This window comes from Hyla sarda, chromosome 3 (assembly GCF_029499605.1).
Source record: "Hyla sarda isolate aHylSar1 chromosome 3, aHylSar1.hap1, whole genome shotgun sequence".
NCBI classification, from domain to species: Eukaryota; Metazoa; Chordata; class Amphibia; order Anura; family Hylidae; genus Hyla; species Hyla sarda.
Window position 1 is genome coordinate 399,322,371 of NC_079191.1, and position 25,704 is coordinate 399,348,074.

Sequence of the window (25,704 nt, forward strand, 5' to 3'; positions counted from 1 at the left end):
CTTGTGCAAAGGAAAAGTTGCCCAGTTGCCCATAGCAACCAATCAGCTCGCTTCTTTCTTTTTAAACGATGCCTTTGCAAAATGAGAGAAGCAATCTGATTGGTTGCTATGGGCAACTTTTCCTTTGCACAGGTTTTGATAAATCTCCCCCATAGTGCAGTTTCCCTTAGCTCTTAATAAAAAAAAAAATGTTGAGTCTTTTCTCAGAGCAACTGGGGAGGTATATGAAATGCTAAAAGGGGATTTGGGTTACATTGAAAAGGCAGTTATGAAAAGAAATGCACCAGGATTTGAGAAATTACAATCTCAATTTAAGATGCTAAATATAGTAGTAACATTTCACAGGTAAAGGTAAATATAAAAGGCATAGCTGCCTTCCTTAGGCACAGCGTTCCTAAGCAGTTTAACTTTATAGGGTATTTCGGTGATTGTATAAAACTTAAGATGGTGCTGGGACCTGTAGAGATAAAAAAAGGCATACTTACCTAGCCCTGGTCCTTTGCAGATCTTCTGTTTTCTTCCAGCTTGGGAACATGCCAGCTCAGCCAATCACTGGTAAAGATGGGACATCGCTGCAGGCAGGACCTGCTCTAAGTGCTTGTCTCTGAAGAAGAGAGATTATGTATCTGGACTGAGCAGAATGGGAGTTGTAGGGGAGACACAAGACCATGGGTATAGGCTGGGCCCTTTAGGAGGTGTCACCAAGCAAGAAAGTGTTAGCTCCTCCTGCACAGGCCATACCTGAGCTAATCAGTTTTAGCTTAGTGTTGGTAGGAGGCAGAGTGCCTACATTTTTTTTTCTTCTTCCTACTTTTGCATGTGTCTATACGCTTTGTGTGGTACTGCAGCCCTAAAGTAAATTAGGCTAAACTGCAATACTGCACACACCCTGTGGACAACTGTGGGTGCTCATGTTTTTAGGATCTATCAACCTCTTTACAGATTACTTCAGACTATTAATCTATGTGTTATAACTTCCTACTAGGAATTAAAATTAGTAAAGGCTCATTTAAGCATGCATGGGATAGGCATAAGATAGGGACAGGGATTATTAATAGTATTCAAAATATTGGGCAGACTAGACTGGCCGAACGCTTCCTATTTGCTGACATGTTCTACGTTTAACCATCTAGGGCTCTTTCCTTTTGTTTTATTTGGGAAATATCTGCTGTTTTGAGGAGGGAAACATACTTCAGACACTGGTCTTGTAGATAAGCCACAAAACAAATTACCAATTATAGAAAAATATGAAAACGAAGCTCCAAACTGGTTAGCCTTTAGATCTGATTTGGAAGGGCATCTGTCAGTTCTATATCATGTTCAGAACCTAAATGGGCACTTTTCATATCTTGTACATCTTGGCAAAACATAAACATTTCTTATGAAATATTAGAAATGTTAATTTCCTTTTCATAGAAATCATGGCTTTGTCCAAGCTGAAGCACAGACATGGACAAAGTCCAGCAAGTGAGGGTGGGCTAGTACTCCTATCTGATGGCACTCCTCTGTGCTCTCTCTCTCCAGTCTGATTGCACTCCTCTGTGCTCTCTCTCTCCAGTCTGATGGCACTCCTCTGTGCTCTCTCTCCAGTCTGATGGCACTCCTCTGTGCTCTCTCTCTCTCCTGTCTGATGGCACTCCTCTGTGCTCTCTCTCTCCTGTCTGATGGCACTCCTCTGTGCTCTCTCTCTCTCCTGTCTGATGGCACTCCTCTGTGCTCTCTCTCTCTCCTGTCTGATGGCACTCCTCTGTGCTCTCTCTCTCTCCTGTCTGATGGCACTCCTCTGTGCTCTCTCTCTCTCCTGTCTGATGGCACTCCTCTGTGCTCTCTCTCTCTCCTGTCTGATGGCACTCCTCTGTGCTGTCTGATGGCACTCCTCTGTGCTCTCTCTCTCCTGTCTGATGGCACTCCTCTGTGCTCTCTCTCTCTCCTGTCTTATGGGACAGGGCTGGAGTACTAGCCCACCTTCACTTACTGGACTTTGTCCATGTCTGTGCTTCAGCTTGGACAAAGCCATGATTTCTATGAAAAGGAAATAAAATTCTTATGAAGTATTTGAAAGGTTAATGTTTTGCCAAGATGTACAATATATAAAAAGTTTTTGTATCTGACAGTGCCCATTTAAGTGTCAGAGGTTACCAAGCCCCGGCTCAAAAAAAAGCTAGTTTTTGTTTGTAATTCTGCCAATGTGCCATAAGGAAACACCTGTAAACACGAGATTGGAATTTGGGCCGTTATTTTTCTTTAGTGTAAAGCTCTCTTGAACTTTTCTTTATCCTTAGATGTCACACCTGTAACACCACAGACCGCAACGCCATCTGTGTGAACTGCATTAAGAAATGTCACCAAGGCCATGATGTAGAGTTTATTAGACATGACAGGTAAGTCCACATTGCCTCTACTTTGTTGGTTCACGTCATGATATTTTGTTAATACCATAAACTTATTATTTTATTTCCCCCTGGTGTCTCTAGGTTCTTCTGTGACTGTGGTGCTGGAACACTGTCCAATCCTTGCACATTAGCTGGAGAGCCCACACATGACACAGATACATTATATGACTCTGCTCCTCCTATAGAATCTAATACTTTGCAACACAACTGAACTTAAGAAGGGGAAGTCCTGCCATTCTAACATAACTGTTTAAAGATGTTTTTTTTTTCTTTTGGAGAAATTAAAAAAGCTAAACAAAAAAATTGCCCATTTCTGGAACAAAGTTGATGTGATGATGATATTTAACCTGCCAAAACAAGGAAGCAGAGCTGGACGAGGCAATATGTTGACTCAGGATATAAGGAAGAACTGGGCATTTTTTTTTTAAGCATTACTCAAAGACTTTCAGAAGGACAGAAGTGAAGAGAAGCTACTGTTTTGTATAGAGACCATGTCCTGCTGGTGTTTTTACTCGCAGCAGGCGGGCAGCATAATGTGCAGTAGTCCTATTCTGTAGACAGGCAGCAGATGTCGCTGCTGCCGTACACACGGACATGGGTACCAATTGCTTTTGTAACATGGTAAAATGTGAGCTAGCACTTCTGCATTTCTTTTGATTTTTTTAACACGTATTCAGATTGATATTTTAATGCTTTAATCTCATGTAGTATTTTTTTTTATTTTTAATTTCAAGCAAAACTTTATTGTACTTGAAAAGTGTCCTGTTTTGTTAGCACACCATAGCATTGCTGTAAACTGTACTCATGTCCCAGTATCTATGTTCTTTCTATGAAAGAGGAAAACACTAATCTTAATCCAGCAATTTTTCTGGTATCCTTTTGAAAAGTTAGAATGTTGTTTCCTTTCCTCGTACCTTCCCTGCAACAGTTTTCATGTCCATATTTCCCTCCCCAGACAAAGACAGTTGTGAGGAGTTTCTGAAGCTCCATGTTTAAGCTTCTATCACTCCCTCCCTGGGAAGTGGCGGGTGTTGACTTTGGTTTATAAAGTTTACTGTAGTCTCCTCCGAGCGCTCCTGTATGTTACTGTTCATTTTTTGTTTGAACAGCCTGGAACTTGTACACTGCTGGAAATTGAGAGATTTCCTGCTTATTGAAGCTGAGACAAGCATATAAAGTTTCATAGCTTTTGTTTCCTTATTTTTTTTTGTTTCTCTCCCCATTTATATGTATTGGTGACAGTGGGTAATCAAACAGCCTGAAAGTGTATGCATGTACCATAACATCTAGACTTAATATATTGTGGAGTATTCAATAACCATTATGTAGAGGGTAGGTATGGATTAAAAAAAAGGGTTTAATTTCCTAGGAAAGAAAAATGGAAATATGGTCATTTTTAAAAAATAAAGTTTATTAGATCATAATGTGTGAAAACCAGCCTTGTGAATAAACACCAAAATCCACCGTTGTATTTTGTTATTACACCATTGCCAGGAGCTTGCCGACTGCTTGGCTGTCAAAGATGTCTCTCTCCAGTAAACCGTAGAGCTCCCTGCACAAAAGGGGACAAAATGTCAGTCTGGAGGAAAACTAGAGTATCAATTGTTAATCTGTCCTGGGTTTACTAAAACCATGTAATTCAACAGAGCAAACTTAGACAGTCTTCAAATAAACTAGATTTTTAGTAAAGATGCAAGGTAAATGTTTCTATAACCGATACACTTTTTGTTTGAGACAAAAACTGACCAAATAGATGTAACTTTTTTTTACAGCCAGACTGGCTTAAAGGGATTTCAGTTATGTTCATATAAAATGGAGCAGTCTCTGCCCATAATTACAGTAATGTAGATGTGATTGAGAATATTACCTATACACTGCATCAAAATAAAGACCATTCAGTACAGATGTTACATTATTTTTTTTTTTAAGCAAGGCCAAGTTGTGCAGATTTAATTGTACAATGTTATGTAATGAAGATGCATTCTTATCTCCAGAACAGCTATAGAAGTGCTAATGATACCCTATTACCATACTCTGGCACCCCCATACAAATGAATGGAGCACATGCACTGAGCAAGTTCACACTATCCCTGGTATAGAGGATAAAATTTACCAAAATGATTGTATATTTGTAAGAAGTGCTCAAATGCAGTAAATGTACATGAAAATCCATTGTCTAGTCAAGGGTCATTGACATTCAATTAACAACTTTAAAGGAAAACAATAATTAGATTTTACCCTATAATGCTTGGCAAAGCATTATAGGGTAAAATCTTTATCCTCACCCTCCTAGGGGATGGTGAGGATATGAATTAGTCACCTGGGTGCAAAGCTCTTATCTAGTTCCATTACTTCAGCCAGCAGCAACACCCCCTCTGCTTGATTGACGGGCTGCGTCATTGCTCCACTCACTGAACAGAGCGATGAGGCCTTTCAATCAAGCCGAAGTAACAGGACTAAATAAGGAGCCCAGAGAACTTGTTTAAGTTCATATCACCATCCCCACAGGATGGTGATAAAGATTTTGCCAAGCATTATATAGGGTAAAATCTGAGGATTCCCTTTATACATGACAATCATGTCAAAACTAGATCTCACTGAGTTATTTGCCAGGGAAGCAGGTGGCATTGTACTCCGCTTGTCAACTGACCAACTATTTCTCTCCATAGAATTCTACAGATCTCTCAGCTAATCACACAATATTGCAGCAGAGTTGTTTAATGACAGTAACTCTTAATTGTAGGGCTTTTTTTTTAAGTTAGGCCCTAGTGAACTTTGTTCTAACAAATATCCAGTGTAAGCAGTGCTAAGTTGTCTCATTGCAGATGCTACAAAAAACTGAATTCCTGCTTTTAGAAGAGGTGCAATTTACAGTTTTGCCTTTTTTTTAAAGGATTTATTTGAGTGTTCACCTGCTGACTGACAAAACATGCACATAGGTATCAGTAAAGTATTAATCTAAAGAGAAGTAGCTAGTTCTGCAGAAAAGTTCATACTGCATTTTTCTAAAGGACAGAACTACTTGGGATATACAATGGAATTTAGAGTGTCTGTCACCAAACTAAAAACATAATATATTGCTCCTTTTGTAATAAGACACTTTGCTATTTATTTGCTGTTAAAATTCTCAACCTTTATATGTTAATGTGATAAAAAAACAGCAACTAGGTGGCTCTATTCTGTTCCCTGTGCAAGTTAAACAGTTTGGTCTCCTGCCAGGCTGGGAGAAGACCAAATTCAGGAAGTGCGTATGGGACATGGCAAGGCACCGCTCACATAAGCTTCAGTGATGTTGCGCCTGCTGGGGAACACCCACTTTCTCCTGCCGGGAGCTCACACAGTGTGAGCAAGCGGAAAAGGTGATACAGATCTTGGAAAACTTTAAAGGGCAGGAGGGGTGTTAAGAGTAGTTAGGGCAGTGTTTACCAACCAGGGTGCCTCCAACTGTTGCAAAACTACAAGTCCGGGCATGCTTGGAGTTGTAGTTTTGCAACAGCTGGAGGCACCCTGGTTCGGAGATCTAGGTTATATAATTTGAGTTAGTTTAGAAAATATGGTTTGACAGGTGTTACTGGCACCTTGTACAATATAAGGAGAGGCCCCTCCAGTAATACTAAGTCATAGGAAGTTCTGTCAAGATCTTAGTTTCATAAAAACATACCTGAATATCTTTACCGACAGTAAAGTTCTTTCAAACTCTCGTGCTTTCTTGTGACCAGTCTGAATAATATCCTCAGGAATGTTGGCAAGTCTTGCTGCGTTGAATCCATAGCTTTTTGGGCAAGCACCCTTAATAAACTTGTATAGAAAAGTGATTGTCTCCTGGCTGGGATCCTCACACTCATTTTCAACCATACAAGCCTTTTAAGAAATATTGATATGGTTAGTACAAAGATTTAGAGAGTCTAGAACATGCCACCCTCTTGGAAGCTGTAACTTACCATATGTCCCAAGCGTACAGCAGTTGTGTGAGAGTAATCCTCCACCAGGGAATGGTAATGTGTTGAGAACAAGGTACGACATTTAATCCTCTCAGAGAGCTCTTTAACAACAGCACTGGCTATTGCCGTCCCATCAAACGTAGCAGTGCCCCTGCCTAGGAAAAAGAGTGAAAGAATGAGCGCAGACACTTTAATCCTTATACCTGCCCCAAGCAAGTGAAGAGACTACAGCAGTACAGTGATCCCTCAACATACGAGGGTAATCCATTCCAAATGGACCATCGTTTGTTGAAACCATCGCATGTTGAGGGATCCTTGCAATGTAAAGTATAGGACAGTGGTCTACAACCTGCGGACCTCCAGATGTTGCAAAACTACAACACCCAGCATGCCCGGACAGCCGTTGGCTGTCCGGGCATGCTGGGTGTTGTAGTTTTGCAACATCTGGAGGTCCGCAGGTTGTAGACTACTGTTAGAGGAAGTTGTAATCGCCTGTCCCCGCCGCTCCAGACCGCCTGCCTGGGATGTCGCTGCGTCCGACGCTCCGGCAAGGACTCTGCTTCCCCAGCATCCGAGCGCTCCGTCGCTACGCACGCCGCTCCTATTGGATGACGACGATTGAGGGAATCCCGAAGAGGACGCGACAGAGCCCCGAGGACAGGTAAGAGACATCACCGGGGCACTGTAAACGGCTATCCGGTGGCAGCTGAAGCAGTCTGCGCTGCCGGATAGACGTTTATGCGATGGCCCCGACATAAAAAAGCATCGTATGTTGATGCTGCCTTCAACATGGGATGGCCTCTGAGAGGCCATTGTATGTTGAAATGATCGTATGTCGGGGGGCCACTGTACTCAGTCGCCTTGTGACAATTAATGATGATAGAAGCACAAATTCATAAAATGTTTTAGACTGAATATTAAACACTTTGATATAACATTAAAATTATTTTTTTTTTTTTTAACTTTTGATGTGTCGGAAAACATGTCAAAAGTATTGACTAGTGTGGCCCTAAGTGTTCAGACCCTGGACAATCAGGAGAAGTGAACGCTTAGCACATTCTCTCCCAGATCTGTCAAAAGCAAATCTATGGAACAGTCTCTTGACATGGTAGAGTCTGATCATTTGAACCAACATCTTGTTTTATTTTAAAGGACAGGTACATTTTAGGGTGTGTTCACTCTCAACAGGCAGCGGGTTTTCCACTGCAAGTTAAGTTACCAGCAGACAGTCCCCAATACTGTCAGATTTTCAGACCGCCTGTTCAAATAAATGATAGCAGAACTTGCACTGGAGTTCGTGCAATAGAAAACCTGCTGCTAGTTACTAGCATGTGAACACACACTGGATGTAATTTTGGAATAAAATCTTTAATCAGGATGATGGCTGCCCCCTTGTCAATTAAGCCACTGAATGCATACTTTGCCATCAGTCCACTTACTCTATGGGATTTGTAAACAGGTGTGCACTGTACTCTGCAACTCCCATAGTATAAACAAAGCAACATGTACATTGCTGCTCCATTCACTACGGGGGACAAGGGTTGTCCAGTAGCTTGATTGGTGAGGGTCTTAGTGGTCGTGCCTCCACCAGTGAGACCCTTGTCCCCTAACCAGTTGATAGGTCATACATTAAAAGGAGAACTGTGGCAAAAATCTTTGAACTTTCTGTGCATGGGCTGCAAAAACTGAGAAAAATTAACTCTCTTTCCTATGTTTCCCCTGATATTGACGCCCCGTTCCTCCGCTGCTGCTCGGCTCCCTGGTTCTTAGGCTTGGAATGTCACACTGCAGTCAGGGTAATGCCGGCTGTAGCGATGTCCCACCTCGGCCAGTGATAGACTGAGCGCATTGTCATGTAAGAAGCCCGGGCAGCAGGAAGAAGGCGGGGCTTGAGCTCTTTAAATGACGCTCAGCCTATCACCGGCCAAGGTGGGACATGGATGCAGCCGGCAATACCCTGACTGTAGTGTGACATTCCAAGCCTAAGAGGCATGAAGCTGAGTAGCAGGATGCAGATATTGGTGCTAAAGGGGACTGTAGGAAGGAGACTTAAAAGTTTGCTGTTTAGTTTTTGCAGCCCAGGAAAAGTTATTTGCACCGCAGTCCTTTCAAATTTTAAAGTGACCCCTTTACCATCATGAATATCTAACCCCTGGATACAAGGGCATCCATTTAACATGTAAGGTCATATCCTAGTGAGAGATGAGAACATGTGCTGGCAGCCATCCTGACACAGGCCAAATTTAGTAAAAACATGTGAACAGAGCCTTGATACAATTGGAGAGATTTATCAAAACCTGCCTAGAAGAAAAGTTGCTCATAGCAACCAATCAGATCACTTTCAGTTTTGAAAAGGCCTGAGGGGAAAAAAAAATACAGCAATCTGATAGGTTAAAGAGGTTCTCCACCATAAGGTGATTTTAGTATGTACCTGGCAGACAGTAATGGACATGCTTAGGAAGGATCTGCGCTTGTCTTGGGGATAAATGGCTGTGTTGTGAGATTACCATAACTCTGGCTAGCTTTTTGTAAACTGGCATTTCCTGTTTGACTTTTTTAACTACAAATCCCACAATTCCATTTTCCTCCCTCCCACACATCAGCCACCCCACCCATTGAAACAAATGAGCTGCATCCATTCAAAAGACCTGTGGTTTTCAATCTGGGTGCCTACAGCTGTTGCATTAGTTGCAGATTGATCTCTCTCCCACCAAGCGATCCCTCCACCCATAGAAGCAGACAGGCTCCCTGTCATCAGCTGACTAGTGAGTCAGGTCTCGGCCACATTGCAACCTGGGAAAAATCTGAGATCTGAGCTGTTAAAAATATTGGGGTGAAAAATCACAGAAGAATTGTGAGAAAACCACCACACACACACACAGGTACACACACTCTATTATGAACTACACTGTAGCATAGTCAAAAAAAATTCCTGGAATACCCCTTTAATAAGAGCAACTTTTCTTCAGCACAGGTTTTGATAAAATCTCCCCCATTCTGTGTATAACATACCAAGTTCATCCAGGAGCACTAGGGAATGCTCAGTTGCGTGTTGCAGTATACTTGAAGTTTCACTTAATTCCACAAAAAATGTGCTCTCCCCTGTGAAAAGATATTAAACAAATTAAAGTATAAGATAAATGTTTGAAAGGGCATGCATCTGACCCTTTAATGTTAATTCCTAGAGGACACAACAAATGTATGCCATAGTGCCCTAGTACTTAGTGCAGCATGACGTACATTTACATCATTAATATGAAGCGAGCGCAGAAGCGGTCGGGACCTCATCGATAACTGCAGATGGAGATGTCGTGATCCATACTGATCACATCTAAAAGCAGTTTGTGCGTTTAGTTACAGTTATCAGACCACCTGCAGCATGAATGCTCCGTTACCTGCTCTGCTGCCATTTACTTACATGGTCTGCAGGCTGTACATATAAAATCACTGATTGTACTGACCAGTGCTACGCCAATGCATAGCGAACCGTAATAGCAATCAAAAAAAAGGTCTATAAATAGTTCCCTGTGGTGACTTTGTGTGTGAATAGATCATTATACTTAAACGTTAAAGAAAACCCCAAAACATACAGTATTCTGTGCAGATTTGATTCGCAGGATTTTCTGCTGCAGATTTCAATTAGAGATGCGCGAACTTACAGTAAATTCGATTCGTCACGAACTTCTCGTCTCGGCAGTTGATGACTTATCCTGCGTAAATTAGTTCAGTTTTCAGGTGCTCCGGTGGGCTGGAAAAGGTGGATACATTCCTAGGAAAGTCTCCTAGGACTGTATGCACCTGAAAGCTGAACTAGTTTATGCAGGAAAAGTCATCAACTGCCGAGCCGAGAAGTTCATGACGAATCAAATTTACTGTAAGTTCGCTCATCTCTAGTCAGGGCCATTGTGTAGTACAGCGTTTTCCAACCAGGGTGCCTCCAGATGTTCCAAAACTACAACTCCCAGCATGCCCGGACAGCCAAAGGCTGTCCGGGCATGCTGGGAGTTGTAGTTTTGCAACATCTGGAGGCACCCTGGTTGGAAAACACTGTTGTATTATATAACTACCCCAAGCCACATTACCTGCCATGATTCTGTCTGATGCGCCCAGCCTTGTGAATACTCTGTCCACAGGGGTCAGCTTACACACCTCTGCAGGAACATAACACCCCAGCTGTGCCATGACCACCATGAGACCAGCCTGAAAGAACAAAACAATCTGTATTGTGCACAAGATACTGACCGATTTACTAGCAGAGAGAGAAGGACATGACACTGGCTCTGCTGTCACTAGGATCTTACACTTCACCTGACTGCCGGCTACAAGAGCACCAACATCGAAAACAAGGAGTCCGATATCAGAACGCAGGCCTAAAGACCATTATATATGCTATACTGCAGTGTTTTATAGGCACCGTCAAGATTCAAAATTCTGTGTACTTAAAAAGGGGTACTCTGCTGGAAATTGTTATTTATTTAATATATATATATATATATATATATATATATATATATATATATATATATATATATATATATATATATATATATATATATATATATATATATATATATATATATATATATATATATATATATATATATATATTACACACACACACATTTTTTTTTTTATAAATATTAATTTTTTTTTTATTTCTTTATTTTTGAAATAAAATAATGCCAGAAAGAAGTAATTTACAAATCTGTTTCTATTTAAAAATCTTAATCCTTCCAGTACTTATCAGCTGCTATATACTACAGAGGAAGTGGAGTTCTTTTCTGTCTGGACACAGTGCTCTCTGCAGACACCTCTGTCCATGTCAGGAACTGTCCAGAGTAGGAGCAATGTAGGGTCTAGCACTAATGTAGGGTCTAGACCAGTGCTTCCCTACCAGGGTGCCTCCAGCTGTTGCAAAACTACAACGCCCAGCACGCCCGAACAGCCAAAGGCTGTCCGGGCATGCTGGGAGTTGTAGTTTTGCAACATCTGGAGGCACCCTGGTAGGTAAGCACTGGCCTAGGTACTCTTTAAAGTCTCCGATATGTTTTGCTTACCTGTCTTAGCAGGGTTGACTTGCCGCCCATGTTTGGACCAGTGACGAGTACGCAGTGGGCATTACTATTCTCCTCATCATCATCATCCTTGCACCCAATTACAATATCATTTGGGATGAAGTCATCTCCAAAAAAGGTTTTTGTAATACAAGGGTGAGTGGATCCACGGAGCTCCAAAAATGGTGCAATGTCATCAGGCAACAAGATGTCAGGCCTACAAACTGGCCCATCGCCACCACGGCTGTACTGCGCCAAGCACATCAGGACATCTGCAACACAAAGGGATCATTTACAGTAATATATATCTATATACAATCAGTGGCAACACAGAACATCACTGTGGCCAGATCCTGCTGACATTTTTGTGTTTTCCTCCTCGCCTTCTAAAAATCATAACTTTATTTCGATCCACAGACCCATATGGGGGCTTGTTTTTTTTACATAACCAACTTTATGTGGTGAAATTGAGAAGAAAGCCGCAATTTAGCAAGTTTTGCAAGATTGTCACACCGTACACTTCAGAGGTAAAAGACATGTTTTATTTATTCTGTGGGTCAATTCTAGAGATGAGCGAACTTACAGTAAATTCGATTCGTCACGAACTTCTCGGCTCTGCAGTTGATGACTTTTCCTGCATAAATTAGTTCAGCTTTCAGGTGCTCCGGTGGGCTGGAAAAGGTGGATACAGTCCTAGGAGACTCTTTCCTAGGAATGTATCCACCTTTTCCAGCCCACCGGAGCACCTGAAGGCTGAACTAATTTATGCAGGAAAAGTCAGCAACCGCCGAGCTGAGAAGTTTGTGATGAATCAAATTTACTGTAAGTTCGCTCATCTCTAGTCAATACGATTAAAATGATACCCGTGTTATATGCTTTAATTTTTCCGCTTAAAAAAAAAAATCTCAAACTTTTTACACAAAATTAGTATGTAAAATTGCCCTACTCTGACCACCGATAACTTTCATTTTTCCATATAGGGGGCGGTATGAGGGCTCATTTTGCCATGATCTGTAGTTTTTATCTGTACCACTTTTGCTTACATTTAACTTTATAAAACCACTTAATTTTTTGGGCGGGGGGAAATAAGATGTGACAAAAAAAGCAGCAATTTTGGACTTTACATTTACGACGTTCACCATACAGGATAATGAACATTATATTTTGATAGTTCGGACATTTACGCACGCTGCGATACCAAATGTTTATTAACATTTTTTCATGCTTTTTTGGGATAAGATCGGAAAAAGGGTCCATTAATTTTTATTACTTTTTTTTTTAAACACTTTTATACAGTCCCCTATCATTTGACTGCATATACTGAACAGTGCTATGCATAAGGCATAGCACTGATTAGTGTTATCGGGGATCTTCTGCTTTGGTCTACCCGATCTCAGACCTGAGCTGAAGACCCCTGGACCAAGAAGCAGATGAAGGGACCTCCGGCCGACATGTTGGATGGCAGTGCCACGGGTGATTGGATCATCCATTCAAATGCCTGCATTGCTGCAGATGCCGTCATGTGTATTGATCACAGCATCTGAGGAGTTAATGGCGGACATCAGCGCTGATGTCTACCATTACCGGCAGATCCCTGGCTGCTAATAGCAGCCGGGACCTACCGTTCATGACCCGAGCACCGATCCGGAGCTCACGTCATGTACATGACATAAATGTACGTCATGGTGTGTTAAGTCCCACCGCATCATAACATACATTTATGTAAATTGTCATTAAGGGGTTAAAAAAAAGTTGTATCATCCACGATAGTTACTAGAGATGAGCGAACTTACAGTAAATTCGATTCGTCACGAACTTCTCGGCTCGGCAGTTGATTACTTTTCCTGCATAAATTAGTTCAGCTTTCAGGTGCTCCCATGGGCTGGAAAAGGTGGATACAGTCCTAGGAGACTCTTTCCTAGGAATGTATCCACCTTTTCCAGCCCACCGGAGCACCTGAAGGCTGAACTCATTTATGCAGGAAAAGTCATCAACTGTTCGTGACAAATCGAATTTACTGTAAGTTCGCTCATCTCTAATAGTTAACATTAACGCACACTTGTTAAATAGTAGTAAGCAGAAGTCCTTGATAGTCGGGCTCTACGGACCCCACAGCAATATAATCCAACATAGTTATCAAGGCAAATAATCCACAGACCAGTGAGATATAGGGAAATAATCTTCTGACACCAATACCTCAGAATTGTTTCCAATATTCTCCCATTTATTCTTTGAACTTCATGATTCACATTTTCATAGAATAAGATGAAGTTAATTCCATATAGCAAGATGAATAAAGCACATACCTTGGTCAGATCGAGAGAAGAGACGCGCATGGCTAAGGAGGCGTGCCCCCCCCCCCCCATACTAAGGAGGCATGGCCCCCCCGTACTCTTGCTATATGGAATATAAATCGGAAAATATTGGAAACAATTCTGAGGTATTGGTGTCAGAAGATTATTTCCCTATATCTTACCTGTCTGTAGGTTAAAAATAAAGTTGTACAGTAATACCTGGATTTAAGAAAACTCCACTTTCCAGACAGTAACTGTGGGCAAGAGAACATAAAAGCACAGAAAACTAAAGTTTTCTAGCACTTTGGTCCTAGCAGGGAAAATGGAGAGCGGTCTATACCAATAATTCAATTGAGAGACCAACAACTGAATTAAAGGGGTTGTCTCATCTGCCCCATTACCCCTTTCTCTCTGCCCACACTCCCAGCTAATAGCAAGTGGGGAGATAAGATCTACAGAACCAGGCAGGTTTGCTAAAAGCAGCAATTGCAAACTTGTTTATGCTTCCATGCTCATGACATTATTCGGGTAGGGTCACATGTAACGGATTCGCAGTGTATTTTTCGCTGTGGATCCACTGGCCCATAGTGTGCCTCCAGCTGTTGCCAATCCTCCGCCTCATTCCGCCCCCTGGTCTGCTCGCAGCGGCAGTCCGCCACTTCGATTAGCCACACAGGGGCCTGCGATTCACTGCCCGCATGTGTAGTGTACTTAGACATCGCGGTGGCAACAGCTGGAGGCACGCACACTATGAGTCCGGTCACCGGCAGAGCCGCAATGTAAAACATGCAAATTACCCTACTGCGTGTGACCCTACCCTTAAGGAGATCGGAATCTCTCTTAAATACTCATCTGGAGTATGGGCAAGATAGGAAAATTTCAAAAACCACTTAGGCTCCTTTCACACTGCTGCTGAGCTCCGCTAAAGTGAGTTCTGTTACAAGATGATGGGAGTTTAGGTGATCAACAACTGCATGTCTGTTTTTTTCCTCCGCTCAACTCCTCCAAAATAAGGGACACGCGACGGACCCCATGCAAAGTCAATGGAATCTGTCAGGACCAGACTGTGCCCATTGTGCTCCGACCCGTTCAGGGTCTGTTAAGTTAACGGGACGGTGCACAGTGGTAATGTGAAACCAGCTTTACATTATACAATAAGGCAGGTACATTTGATTTTTTTTGTTATGCTCAACAAAAGTAAAAGGTAATACAGCAGTAGATAAAACCTCTTCTGGAACTGTAAAAAGATTTGTCTTTTGAATTGCTGATCTGCAGCTGTAGACCATCTGTCATAAAATGCAGAATATGGACGTATGAATGATTTATTAAAACCTGTGCAGAGGACAAGTTGACCAATTGCCCATAGGAACCAGATCACTTTTGTTTTAAAATAAATCTGGTTGCTATGTGCAACTGCTCCACTTTTCCCTCTGCACGGGTTTTGATAACCCTACCCCACTAGGTATATGAACTGGTATACTTGTACATGTATACTAAAGAGACAGAAGTATAGCATATTGTCATATACCAGATGCTTTGTGTGACCAAAATATATATCAGGAGGATTACAGGTAGTCTGAGGAAACCCCAGAGAACACAAACAGTAGCAGATGTGTTCAGCGTGAGGAGCCAATTCCTGCTATTCATCTAGCTCAGAGAAAGGCTATGAACCATACAGATCTAAGGGTACACAGGGTGATTATTGGGCAAACAGGCCATTAGCACGTGATAGGCTCTGTACTAACCCCGAACTAGGAGATCAGGACTTGTTTACAGCGAGGCTCGGGCCGTCTACTATGACCCCAACTCTGCCAGTCTAAGTAGAGCTGGAGAAAGATACCACAGCCAAAATAGGCATGAAACTCAAATGCTTCTGCCTCATTGTTCCAGTGGAGGTCTCGGCACCAGGACCATCACTGATCAATCCTAGGGGTACTCCGGTGGAATTTTTTCTTTTTTTTCTTTTTTTAATCAACTGGTGCCAGAAAGTTCAGATTTGTAAATTACTTCCATTAAAAAATAAAAAAAAAAATCCTAATCCAGTACTTATTAGCTGCTGAATACTACAGAGGAAATTCTTTTTGGAACACCGTGCTCTCTGCTGACATCTGTCTATAGCAGTATATATCTTTGCTATGGGGATTTTCTCCTGCTCTGAACAGTTCTTAAAATGGACACAGATGTCAGCAGAGAGCACTGTGCTCGTGATGTCAGCAGAGCGCTCTGTGTTCCTAAATGAAAATTTCCTCTGTAGTATTTAGTAGCTAATAAGTACTGGAAGGATTAAGATTTTTTAATAGAAGTACGGTAATTTACAAATCTGTTTAACTTTCTGGCACCAGTTGATTTAACCCCTTAAGGACTCAGCCCATTTTGGCCTTAAGGACTCAGACAATTTAATTTTTACGTTTTCATTTTTTCCTCCTCGCCTTCTAAAAATCATAACTCTTTTATATTTTCATCCACAGACTAGTATGAGGGCTTGTTTTTTGCGCGACCAGTTGTCCTTTGTAATGACATCACTCATATCATAAAATGTATGGCGCAACCAAAAACACTATTTTTGTGGGGAAATTAAAACGAAAAACGCAATTTTGCTAATTTTGGAAGGTTTTGTTTTCACGCCGTACAATTTACGGTAAAAATGACATGTGTTCTTTATTATGAGGGTCAATACGATTAAAATGATACTTTTATATTTTTGTTGCGCTTAAAAAAAAATCACAAACTTTTTAACCAAATTAGTACGTCTATAATCCCTTTATTTTGATGACCTCTAACTTTTTTATTTTTCCGTATAAGCGGCGGTATGGGGGCTCATTTTTTGCGCCATGATCTGTACTTTTTTTTGATACCACATTTGCATATAAAAAACTTAATATATTTTTTATAATTTTTTTTTTTATAAAATGTATTAAAAAAGTAGGAATTTTGGACTTTTATTTTTTTTCGTTCACGCCGTTCACCGTACGGGATCATTAACATTTTATTTTAATAGTTCGGACATTTACGCACGCGGCGATACCAAATATGTCTATAAAAAATGTTTTTTACGCTTTTTGGGGGTAAAATAGGAAAAAACGGCCGTTTTACTTTTTTATTGGGGGAGGGGATTTTTCACTTTTTTTTTACTTTTACTTTTACATTTTTTTTTTTACACTTGAATAGTCCCCATAGGGGACTATTCATAGCAATACCATGATTGCTAATACTGATCTGTTCTATGTATAGGACATAGAACAGATCAGTATTATCGGTCATCTCCTGCTCTGGTCTGCTCGATCACAGACCAGAGCAGGAGACGCCGGGAGCCGGACGGAGGAAGGAGAGGGGACCTCCGTGCGGCGTTATGAATGATCGGATCCCCGCAGCAGCGCTGCGGGCGATCCGATCGTTCATTTAAATGGCGAACTGCCGCAGATGCCGGGATCTGTATTGATCCCGGCACCTGAGGGGTTAATGGCGGACGCCCGCGAGATCGCGGGCGTCGGCCATTGCCGGCGGGTCCCTGGCTGCGATCAGCAGCCGGGATCAGCCGCGCATGACACGGGCATCGCTCCGATGCCCGCGGTTATGCTTAGGACGTAAATGTACGTCCTGGTGCGTTAAGTACCACCTCACCAGGACGTACATTTACGTCCTGCGTCCTTAAGGGGTTAAAAAAAAAAAAAGTTTTCTACCGGAGTACCCCTTTAAAATTAAACAGTGCTAATGTTTGTAACATATACCTCTAACTTTACTGATCGCACAGCATGTTTTAGAGCTTTAAAGGGGTACTCTGCTCCTAGATATCCCCTATCTAAAGGATAGGGGATAAGAGGTCTGATCTGGGTCCAGCAGAAGGGACCCCCCGCGATCTGTGCAGCATCGGGCGTTCGTTTAGAACCATGGGTGTAGGCGGTGTTGTGATGTCACAGCCACGACCCCTCGTGATGTCACACCACGCCCCCTCAATGCAAGTCTATGAAACGGGGCTTGGCTTCAATAGACTTGCATTGAGGGGGGTGTGGTGTGACACCACGTGGGGGCGTGGCCGTGACATCATGACCCCCGCTGTCCACTCCAAGCATCTGGAACAAAATGTAACGAAGGCTGGCCAGTGGAGTACCCCTTTAAGGAGTATCCAGGTACTTACCCAATACAGCAAAACACTCCACTGCCGTTTGCCAATCTTTGTAATTTTTATCAAAGTTATAGAACAGCCTCCTCATACAGTCTTTAAGGGCTGCATCTCTGCGCTCTTCTGCGTTTACCAGGTCACTAAACATACTTTCTATGGCCTTGGTCCAATAACGTTTAAAGCCCTTTTTTGTAGATTTTAACTCATACTCCTCCGGTAAGTTCCGTCCTATGACACTTTCTGGGATTTCCATTTGGTAACGGTTCTTTGCGGTCCCCCAATAAACCATATTCTTGCACCCCAGTCTCTTACGTTGCTTTTCCAAGTAATTGTTCAGATTCTGCTCTTCGGTCTTAATGTCTCTCAGGGCTTCATCGTAGTCAGGATCAAAACCAGCTTTAGGAGTGATCACTCCAGTTTTTTTAGCTTTCTCGTGGTCGAATGAAGTATCCCAGCGCTTCAACTCAGCTGACAAGTCTGGAAAGAGTCCTTTGGGATTTTTATCTTTAAGGCTGACCACCTGCTTGAGAATGTTGGACTTGAAATCATCAACAACATCTTCCATGATCATTATGACTTCGCGCATCACTCTAAAACCTTCCAGAGCAGAAAGGAAATCTGCTATCTTCTTCTTGCTGTAGGTGGTCTCCTCATACATGACCGCTCTGCTGTCTGGGTGGTTTTGGCTTTTGAGTGGAGAGCCAATACTATGAATTTTGCTCAGAAGCCTTTCAAGATCTGGAAGTTTTTTCAGCAGTTCCCCAACCTCGGAAACCTTTCCCGGAATAGCCATGAGATCTTCTACTGCATTAAGTCGATCATTGATCGAGAATGGATTGCATTGCGGAGCACAGAGCCATTGCTTTAAAAGACGCTTGCCAAAAGGAGTGAAGCATGTGTCTAACTTCTCTAGCAGCGTCCCTTCAGTAGACCCATTTGTCCCATTCTGGAGAATCTCCAAGTTTGCTAGTGTTACTCCATCAAGAACCATTCGCTGGCTTGTTTTAGCAAAGAAACTGGTTGAGGTTTGGGCTCTTTCAAGGTCAAGATCAACAGGAACATACTCTTCGAAATTGGCCATAGAGAGCAGCTCTTGATCTATAAGGCATTTCTTAAGGTAACAAATACAGGCCCCCAGTGCAGAAAGAGCAAGCTCATGCTTCTCACCCGGAGTAAGGGCTAAAGAGTCACTCTCCGAAATCATGGCTTTTAGAACTGGAGGCAATGAGCTGTTCTCAGAGTCCTCCTTAGAATCTTCCACAAAATAACCTTCCTCAGCTAAGACCTTTAGTGTTTTTGAAGCATCCCAGAACTGAGAGGAAGGCGTTAACCCCTCTTGAATGGAAGTGGACAGGCAACTTTTAAGTACCTTCCTAGTGTCCAGTGATGGATTACCCTTCTCAAACAAGATCTGTACTGGAGGATAGTGGGCAACCAAGGTTCTAAATCTTGAACAATGGCGGTCATCATGAAACTGTCCGATGTAAAACTTTCCTACGGAAGTATCCACAAAGCAAACGCCATATATTCTCTGCTGACCGGATGAATCGTTCATCTTTTCCTTCACGCAGAGCAGATATTTACTATGACTTTCTGAGGGGTTTCCGTCTAGCACGCTGTAGGTCTGAGTTCCTTTGGTAATAATCCTGCATATTTCTCTTCTCACAACCTTATCAAACTTCGTAGGGTGAGACATGGACTTGCAGCGTGCTTCCATCATCTCTGGTGTCTCTGTCTGCTCTACCCTGGCTACTTTATATCCCTTTTGAACCAGAACATCTGAGAAACGGCCAAAAGCAATCTCTGGGAATCCGGAGTGGGCCCATTGGCCTTTCATGAACATGAGGCCCAACTCATTCACCCCAATAACAGCATCCATGTGGTAAAGTTCGTAGAACTTGCCAACTTTATAAAATATGACCGTGTCAAAGTGCTGAGATTTCAGCTGCCACCATTTTCTCATTCCTGGAGTACATTTATTGAGGAAATCGTCTGGAACGTACAGTGTGCCTGGGTCATAATCTTCATCATTCTGCTTTTTTCGTTTTGCATCTTTTCTCTTCCCATCTTGAAGCCACTCCAACTTTTCATGGTCCCAGGTAGAAACAGCACCAGCACCTCCAGTGTTTGACTGCGACTCAAAGGCTTCTGGGGCAGAGAAAGATGACAGCTTTAGCTTGGCTTCTGCTGACACATTGACTGTTCTTTTTGGAGTATCCGGTAGATCATTTTGCAAATTCTTAGCAGGAGGCTTTGGCGCGCTTCCTCTCTTACGTTTGATAGGGATCTTGACAGGGCTGTCTTCTGTTTCAGACTCTGGGGCAGAAACTTTATCCTCATCGACCCCACTGCTGTCCTCATCACTGCTTGCATTATCCTTAGCATCTGGCTTGAACTCATCCTCAGATCCCTCATCTCCACTGTCCGACTCAACCATAATTCTTCTCCTCTTAGCCTTTTTGGTCTGACGTAGCGGCCTTCCGTTTTTATTCTCTGGAATCTTTTCATCACTTTCCGAATTTTCATCTACCTGATGAAATGAGAGGTTATGCTGTAAATTAGTTCATTATGCCTTAAAGTGCAAACAATACAGAAGTTAATGTTTACATTGTACATATACAGCTCACATCATAAAATACTTCTAGTGGCAGCTACCTGATGCAGTCAACACTTTACATACATTATAAATTTAGTCCCAAAAGCGGACTTAAAAATGAAGTATATAACCTTGGCCAACTATTTGACCCTCATGATTTATGAGGGTATGTCTTTGGCTTCATTTTACATATACAGTGGGGCAAAAAAGTATTTAGTCAGCCACCAATTGTGCAAGTTCTACCACTTAAAAATATGAGAGGCCTGTAATTTTCATCATAGATATACCTCAACTATGAGACAATTAGGAAAAAAAAAAAAAATCCATAAAATCAGATTTTTAAAGAATTTGCAAACTATGGTGGAAAATAAGTATTTGGTCAATAACAAAAGTTCATCTCAATACTTTGTTATATACCCTTTATTGGCAATGACAGAGGTCAAATGTTTTCTGTAAGTCTTCACAAGGTTTTCACACTGTTGCTGGTATTTTGGCCCATTCCTCCATGCAGATCTCCTCTAGAGCAGTGATGTTTTGGGGCTGTTGCTGGGCAACACGGACTTTCAACTCCGTCCAAAAGTTTTCTATGGGGTTGAGATCTTGAGACTGGCTAGGCCACTCCAGGACCTTGAAATGCTTCTTACAAAGCCACTCCTTCGTTGCCTGGGCATTGTGTTTGGGGTCATTGTCCTGCTGAAAGACCCAGCCACATTTCATCTTCAATGCCCTTGCTGATGGAAGGAGGTTTTCACTCAAAATCTCACAATACATGGCCTCATTCATGCTTTCCTTTACACGGATCAGTTGTCCTGGTCCCTTTGCTGAGAAACAGTCCCAAAGCATGATGTTTCCACCCCCATGCTTCACAGTAGGTATGGTGTTCTTTGGATGCAACTCAGCATTCTTTCTCCTCCAAACACGACGAGGTGAGTTTTTACCAAAAAGTTCTACTTTGGTTTCATCTGACCATATGAAATTCTCCCAATACTCTTCTGGATAATCCAAATGCTCTCTAGCTAACTTCAGACGGGCCCGGACGTGTACTGGCTTAAGCAGAGGGACACATCTGGCCCTGCATGATTTGAGTCCCTGGTGGAATAGTGTGTTACTGATGGTAGCCTTTATTACTTTAGTCCCAGCTCTCTGCAGGTCATTCTCTAGGTCCCCCCGTGTGGTTCTGGGATTTTTGCTCACCGTTCTTGTAATCATTTTGACACCACGGGGTGAGATCTTGTGTGGAGCCCCAGATCGAGGGAGATTATCATTGGTCTTGAATGTCTTCCATTTTCTAATAATTGCTCCCACAGTTGAGTTCTTTGCAACAAGCTGCTTGCCTATTGCAGATTCAGTCTTCCCAGCCTGGAGCAGGTCAACAATTTTTTTTTTTTGGTGTCCTTCGACAGCTCTTTGGTCTTGGCCATAATGGAGTTTGGAGTGTGACTGAGGTTGTGGACAGGTGTCTTATACTGATAAGTTCAAACAGGTGTCATTAATACAGGTAAAGTGTGGAGGACAGAGAACACTCGAAGTTACAGGTCTGTGAGAGCCAGAAATCTTGCTTGTTTGTGGGTGACAAATACTTATTTTCCACCATAATTTGCAAATAAATTCTTTAAAAAAAAATCAGACAGTGATTTTATGGATATTTTTCTCATGTCTTATAGTTGAGGTATACCTATGATGAAAATTGCAAGCCTTATCTTTTCAAGTGGGAGAAATTGCACAATTGGTGGCTGACTAAAAACTTTTTTGCCCCTCTAAGCTACATACTTCAGCGCTCCACTGCTGAGGTAGCCTGAGGGCTTACCTCTCCTCCTGTGCCAGCTCCGGTGCTCAGAATGATGAAGCCTGGCAGGACCAGGCTTTATCAATTGAGCGCAGAGAACACATATCAATTAGGTTCTATGGAACCACATTGATCTGTATGAGGAATCAAATGATTCCTCCTAAAAGTCCACTAAAAGTAAAAAAGACGCTTGTGAGGGAGGGAAGTAGACACTTTCCCGGGGCCTGAATTTGGCAGGTTAGGCGTTTTTACTTTCACAGAGCTGCTGGGACATTTTTACTTGCATTTTAGACACTACACTCAAATTTGATTGCGGTGTCTAAGGGGTTAAAGCCAGGCATCACCATGATCGGTGATGTCTGGCATTAGAGATGGGTCCTGGTGGCAGATAGCCGCCAGGACCACCCAGCTATGACCTGCGCTCAGCTGTCGTCCACAAGGGGTTAAAGGTTGAATTGTGGAAGGTAGAATTGATTCTCACGCCTACTGGTAGGTGGTGTAGCTTTGCGCCTAAAAAAGTACCTTTGTACACAAAATAGCAACTTTTGACAAAAGTCGCAAATGATAAATACGTGACCACTGCATGGTCAAAAGAAAAGCGGGTAGGCAAAAAGTTAGACTGTCTATATCAAAAGAAGCATAAAAGTCACTAAATATGCCACTTGTGCCTGAACTGTGCCAAGACAGACAAAAATATGCTATAAAAAGCAATGATAAATCTCCCCCAAAGTGTCATTTTTACCGAAAAATTTACTGCGTAGAAACGGAAGCCCCCAAAAGCTATAAAGTGATGTTTTTTCTTTAATTTTGTCACACAATGATTTTTTCCTGTTTCGCCGTAGATTTTTGGGTAAAATGACTGATGTCATTGCAAAGTAGAATTGGTGGCGCAAAAAATAAGCCATCATATGGATTTTTAGGTGCAAAATTTAAAGAGTTATGATTTTTAAACGGTAAGGAGGAAAAAACGAAAGTACAGAAACGCTTGGTCCTTAAGGGGTTAAATATGGTGCGGGAAATTATACTAGTTTGCTCCAGATTTTACACCTTCTCTATTGATTTCAATGTGTAAAATCTGCATAAGCTTACATGCAAGGGATTGCAAACTTTGGGGGAGATTTAACAAAACCTGTCCAGAGAAAAAGTTGACGTATTACCAATAGCCACCAGATTGCTTTTATTTTTAAAAGGACATCTGAAAAATAAAAGCAGCTATCTGATTGGGTGCTATGAGCAACTAGTCAACTTTTCCTCTGCACAGGTTTTGCTAACTCTCCCCCTTTGTGTGCAGAAAACTATCACTGTGTGAGATTTATTTTTATTTAAATCATATCAACTTTGCTGGATCTGCAAGTCCAATGGGTGTAAGTGAGCACGCACCTGTCCTACACATCTGCCTAAAGAAACCCTCTAACATTTACCTCCATTTCCTCCTCTGAATCAGAAGGCTCTGTGCACACTGCCAGACACAGTCTCTTTTCTTTCTCCGTTGCCATTGCTTCATCTGCCATTTTCATTGCTCTTACTATCTCAGTTCTTGTGCTGAAAAATAAGCCTCCCTTTTGGGTTTCAGATCCTGTTGAGCCTAACAAAAATTTGCAACATAAGTTGTGTGATGCAATCCTTTTAAGGCTAAAGAAATTCTATGTTTTTTTATTATTATTTTCCTCAGCAATAAACTTTAGAACGTTTACCTGAATAATTCTTTATATATTTCACTCCCACCCATCCTCTGCTCGGGGGTTCATCAAAAAACTGTACATGAACACTGAGCGACTTTCCCTTTCCTCTGAGATGTGTCTCTTCTCTGGGATGGTTGTAAACTAGGGAGGGCCACCATGGGTGACCTGGCATCTTGGCCCAAACAAGATCTCCTGGTGTAAAATCACAGACCACACTGGGAAGAGAAGAAAAAAAAGAAAAAGGTGAAAAAGTAAAATTCAAATCATAAATGCTGCAATAAAATATAACGGTATGTATATATTGGAGGAATAAAAGACTATGTACACGAAGCAAGCCACGCATAGCAAAGCCAGGGATGTGGAATTCCTATCGCCCGATCACCGGGACATGCAGTTTCGGGCGCCAGGCAGGTACATTTTTCCGTCCCTTAGCCCGGACCTGACAAGTGCTTCGGCGCTCTGCAGACTGTATGGAGCGGGCTCCCGACTCATGCCCGCTCCGTACTCTGCAGCCCCCGGCTGTGGAAACGTGTGTCCTCTGAAGGCAGAGCAGGGGGAGAGGAGAAGCTGCAATGCAGACCTGCGGGGGGAGATGAGAGGGGCACGGCTTCTTGCTCCCCGTGCAGACCTGTGTCCTCTGCCTTCGCTCCCCCCAGTTCTAGCTTCAGAAACGTTCGGAGAGCTGAGGGGAGGAGCGGTCGCACGTCTGCACGGGGCGCAAGTTTCACACCGCCGCTAATAGGCAGCATGCGGCCTCTCTGCAGTAGGTATGGAGCGGGCTCCGGACTCCTGCCCGCTCCATACTCTGCAGCCCCTGGCTGTTTTCAGTAGCCGGGGCTGCCGCTAATAGCCAGCAGGCGGCGATAGCCGCGGCTGGCTATTAACTCTTTAGATCGCCGCTGTCAAAGCGGACAGCGGCGTCTAAAGGGACATGTGAATGCTCCCTGGTGGGCTAGTGGGGTGAATCGCCCCCCTGCAGCGCGAGATCCACTATGGAGGTAGATGCAGGGCTTACCTCTGCTTCTTGCTGTCTGGCTCTGTCATTGATAGATCCTGGCTGGACCAGGCTCTATCAATGGATTGCAGAGCTCTCAGATCAATTAGTTCTATAGAACTCTATTCATCTGTCTGAGGAATCTAATGATTCCTCCTATAAGTCTAAGTGTATTAAAAAAAAAGTTTTAATAAAAGTAAAAAACAAACAAACAAAAAAAACACATTAACCCCTTTCATGTTAAAAGCTCAAATGACCCTGTTTTGCTATATAAAAACATGCATACATAATAAAAACGAACATATTTGGTATCGCTTCGTGCGTAATTGTGCAACCTATTAAAATATAACTTTATGTATCCCGTTCGGTAAATGTAAAAAAAAATTAAAAATAATTAAAACCACAGAATTGCAATTTTTATAATATCCCTAGAAAAAAAAGTTAAAGCAATTAAAAAGGTCAGATCAATACCAAAATGGTACCGATACAAAAAACAGATTATGGCGGAAAAAAATTAGCCCTCATACAGCCTGGTATGCGAAAAAAAAATAGTTACAGGGGTCAAAAAAAGGCAATTAAAAAAATTCTAAAAAGTTCAGAATTTTTTTTAAATTAGTAAAAAGCGCCTAAAGTATGAAACTAACATGTTACCTCAACCACAAGGTAAATTGCGTAGAAAAGAAAACCACCAAATCTGCAAAATTATCTTTTACTATTTCAATTTCCCTTCACCTAATATATTATTTTATTTGATATATTACCGTATATACTCGAGTATAGGCCGAGTTTTTCAGCACGATTTTTCGTGCTGAAAACACCCCCCTCGGCTTATACTCGAGTGAAC

At 42.2% G+C, this 25,704-nt stretch overlaps 2 protein-coding genes across 7 annotated transcripts in view; one reads left to right on the top strand and one right to left on the bottom strand.

Annotated features, from left to right (window-relative positions):
- The window catches only part of FBXO11 (F-box protein 11), a 127,537-nt gene extending 123,698 nt beyond the window's left edge, over positions 1-3,839 (top strand). For all 4 annotated transcript variants that reach the window (XM_056568073.1, XM_056568074.1, XM_056568076.1 and 1 more), the window contains exons 22-23: positions 2,283-2,381; positions 2,475-3,839. In XM_056568073.1, the coding sequence (XP_056424048.1) occupies positions 2,283-2,381; positions 2,475-2,604 (229 nt within the window). In that variant the 3' untranslated portion in view covers positions 2,605-3,839. The remainder of the gene's footprint in view (positions 1-2,282; positions 2,382-2,474) is intronic.
- The window catches only part of MSH6 (mutS homolog 6), a 29,985-nt gene continuing 8,064 nt past the window's right edge, over positions 3,784-25,704 (bottom strand). For 2 of the 3 annotated variants that reach the window (XM_056568070.1, XM_056568071.1), the window contains exons 2-10: positions 23,879-24,081; positions 23,606-23,769; positions 17,818-20,332; positions 11,392-11,660; positions 10,417-10,534; positions 9,347-9,436; positions 6,335-6,489; positions 6,055-6,254; positions 3,784-3,945 (exon numbers count right to left, since the gene is read on the bottom strand). In XM_056568070.1, coding sequence (XP_056424045.1) covers positions 3,873-3,945; positions 6,055-6,254; positions 6,335-6,489; positions 9,347-9,436; positions 10,417-10,534; positions 11,392-11,660; positions 17,818-20,332; positions 23,606-23,769; positions 23,879-24,081 — 3,787 coding nt within the window. In that variant the 3' untranslated portion in view covers positions 3,784-3,872. The remainder of the gene's footprint in view (positions 3,946-6,054; positions 6,255-6,334; positions 6,490-9,346; positions 9,437-10,416; positions 10,535-11,391; positions 11,661-17,817; positions 20,333-23,605; positions 23,770-23,878; positions 24,082-25,704) is intronic. The other variant, XM_056568072.1, reaches the window with a different exon arrangement.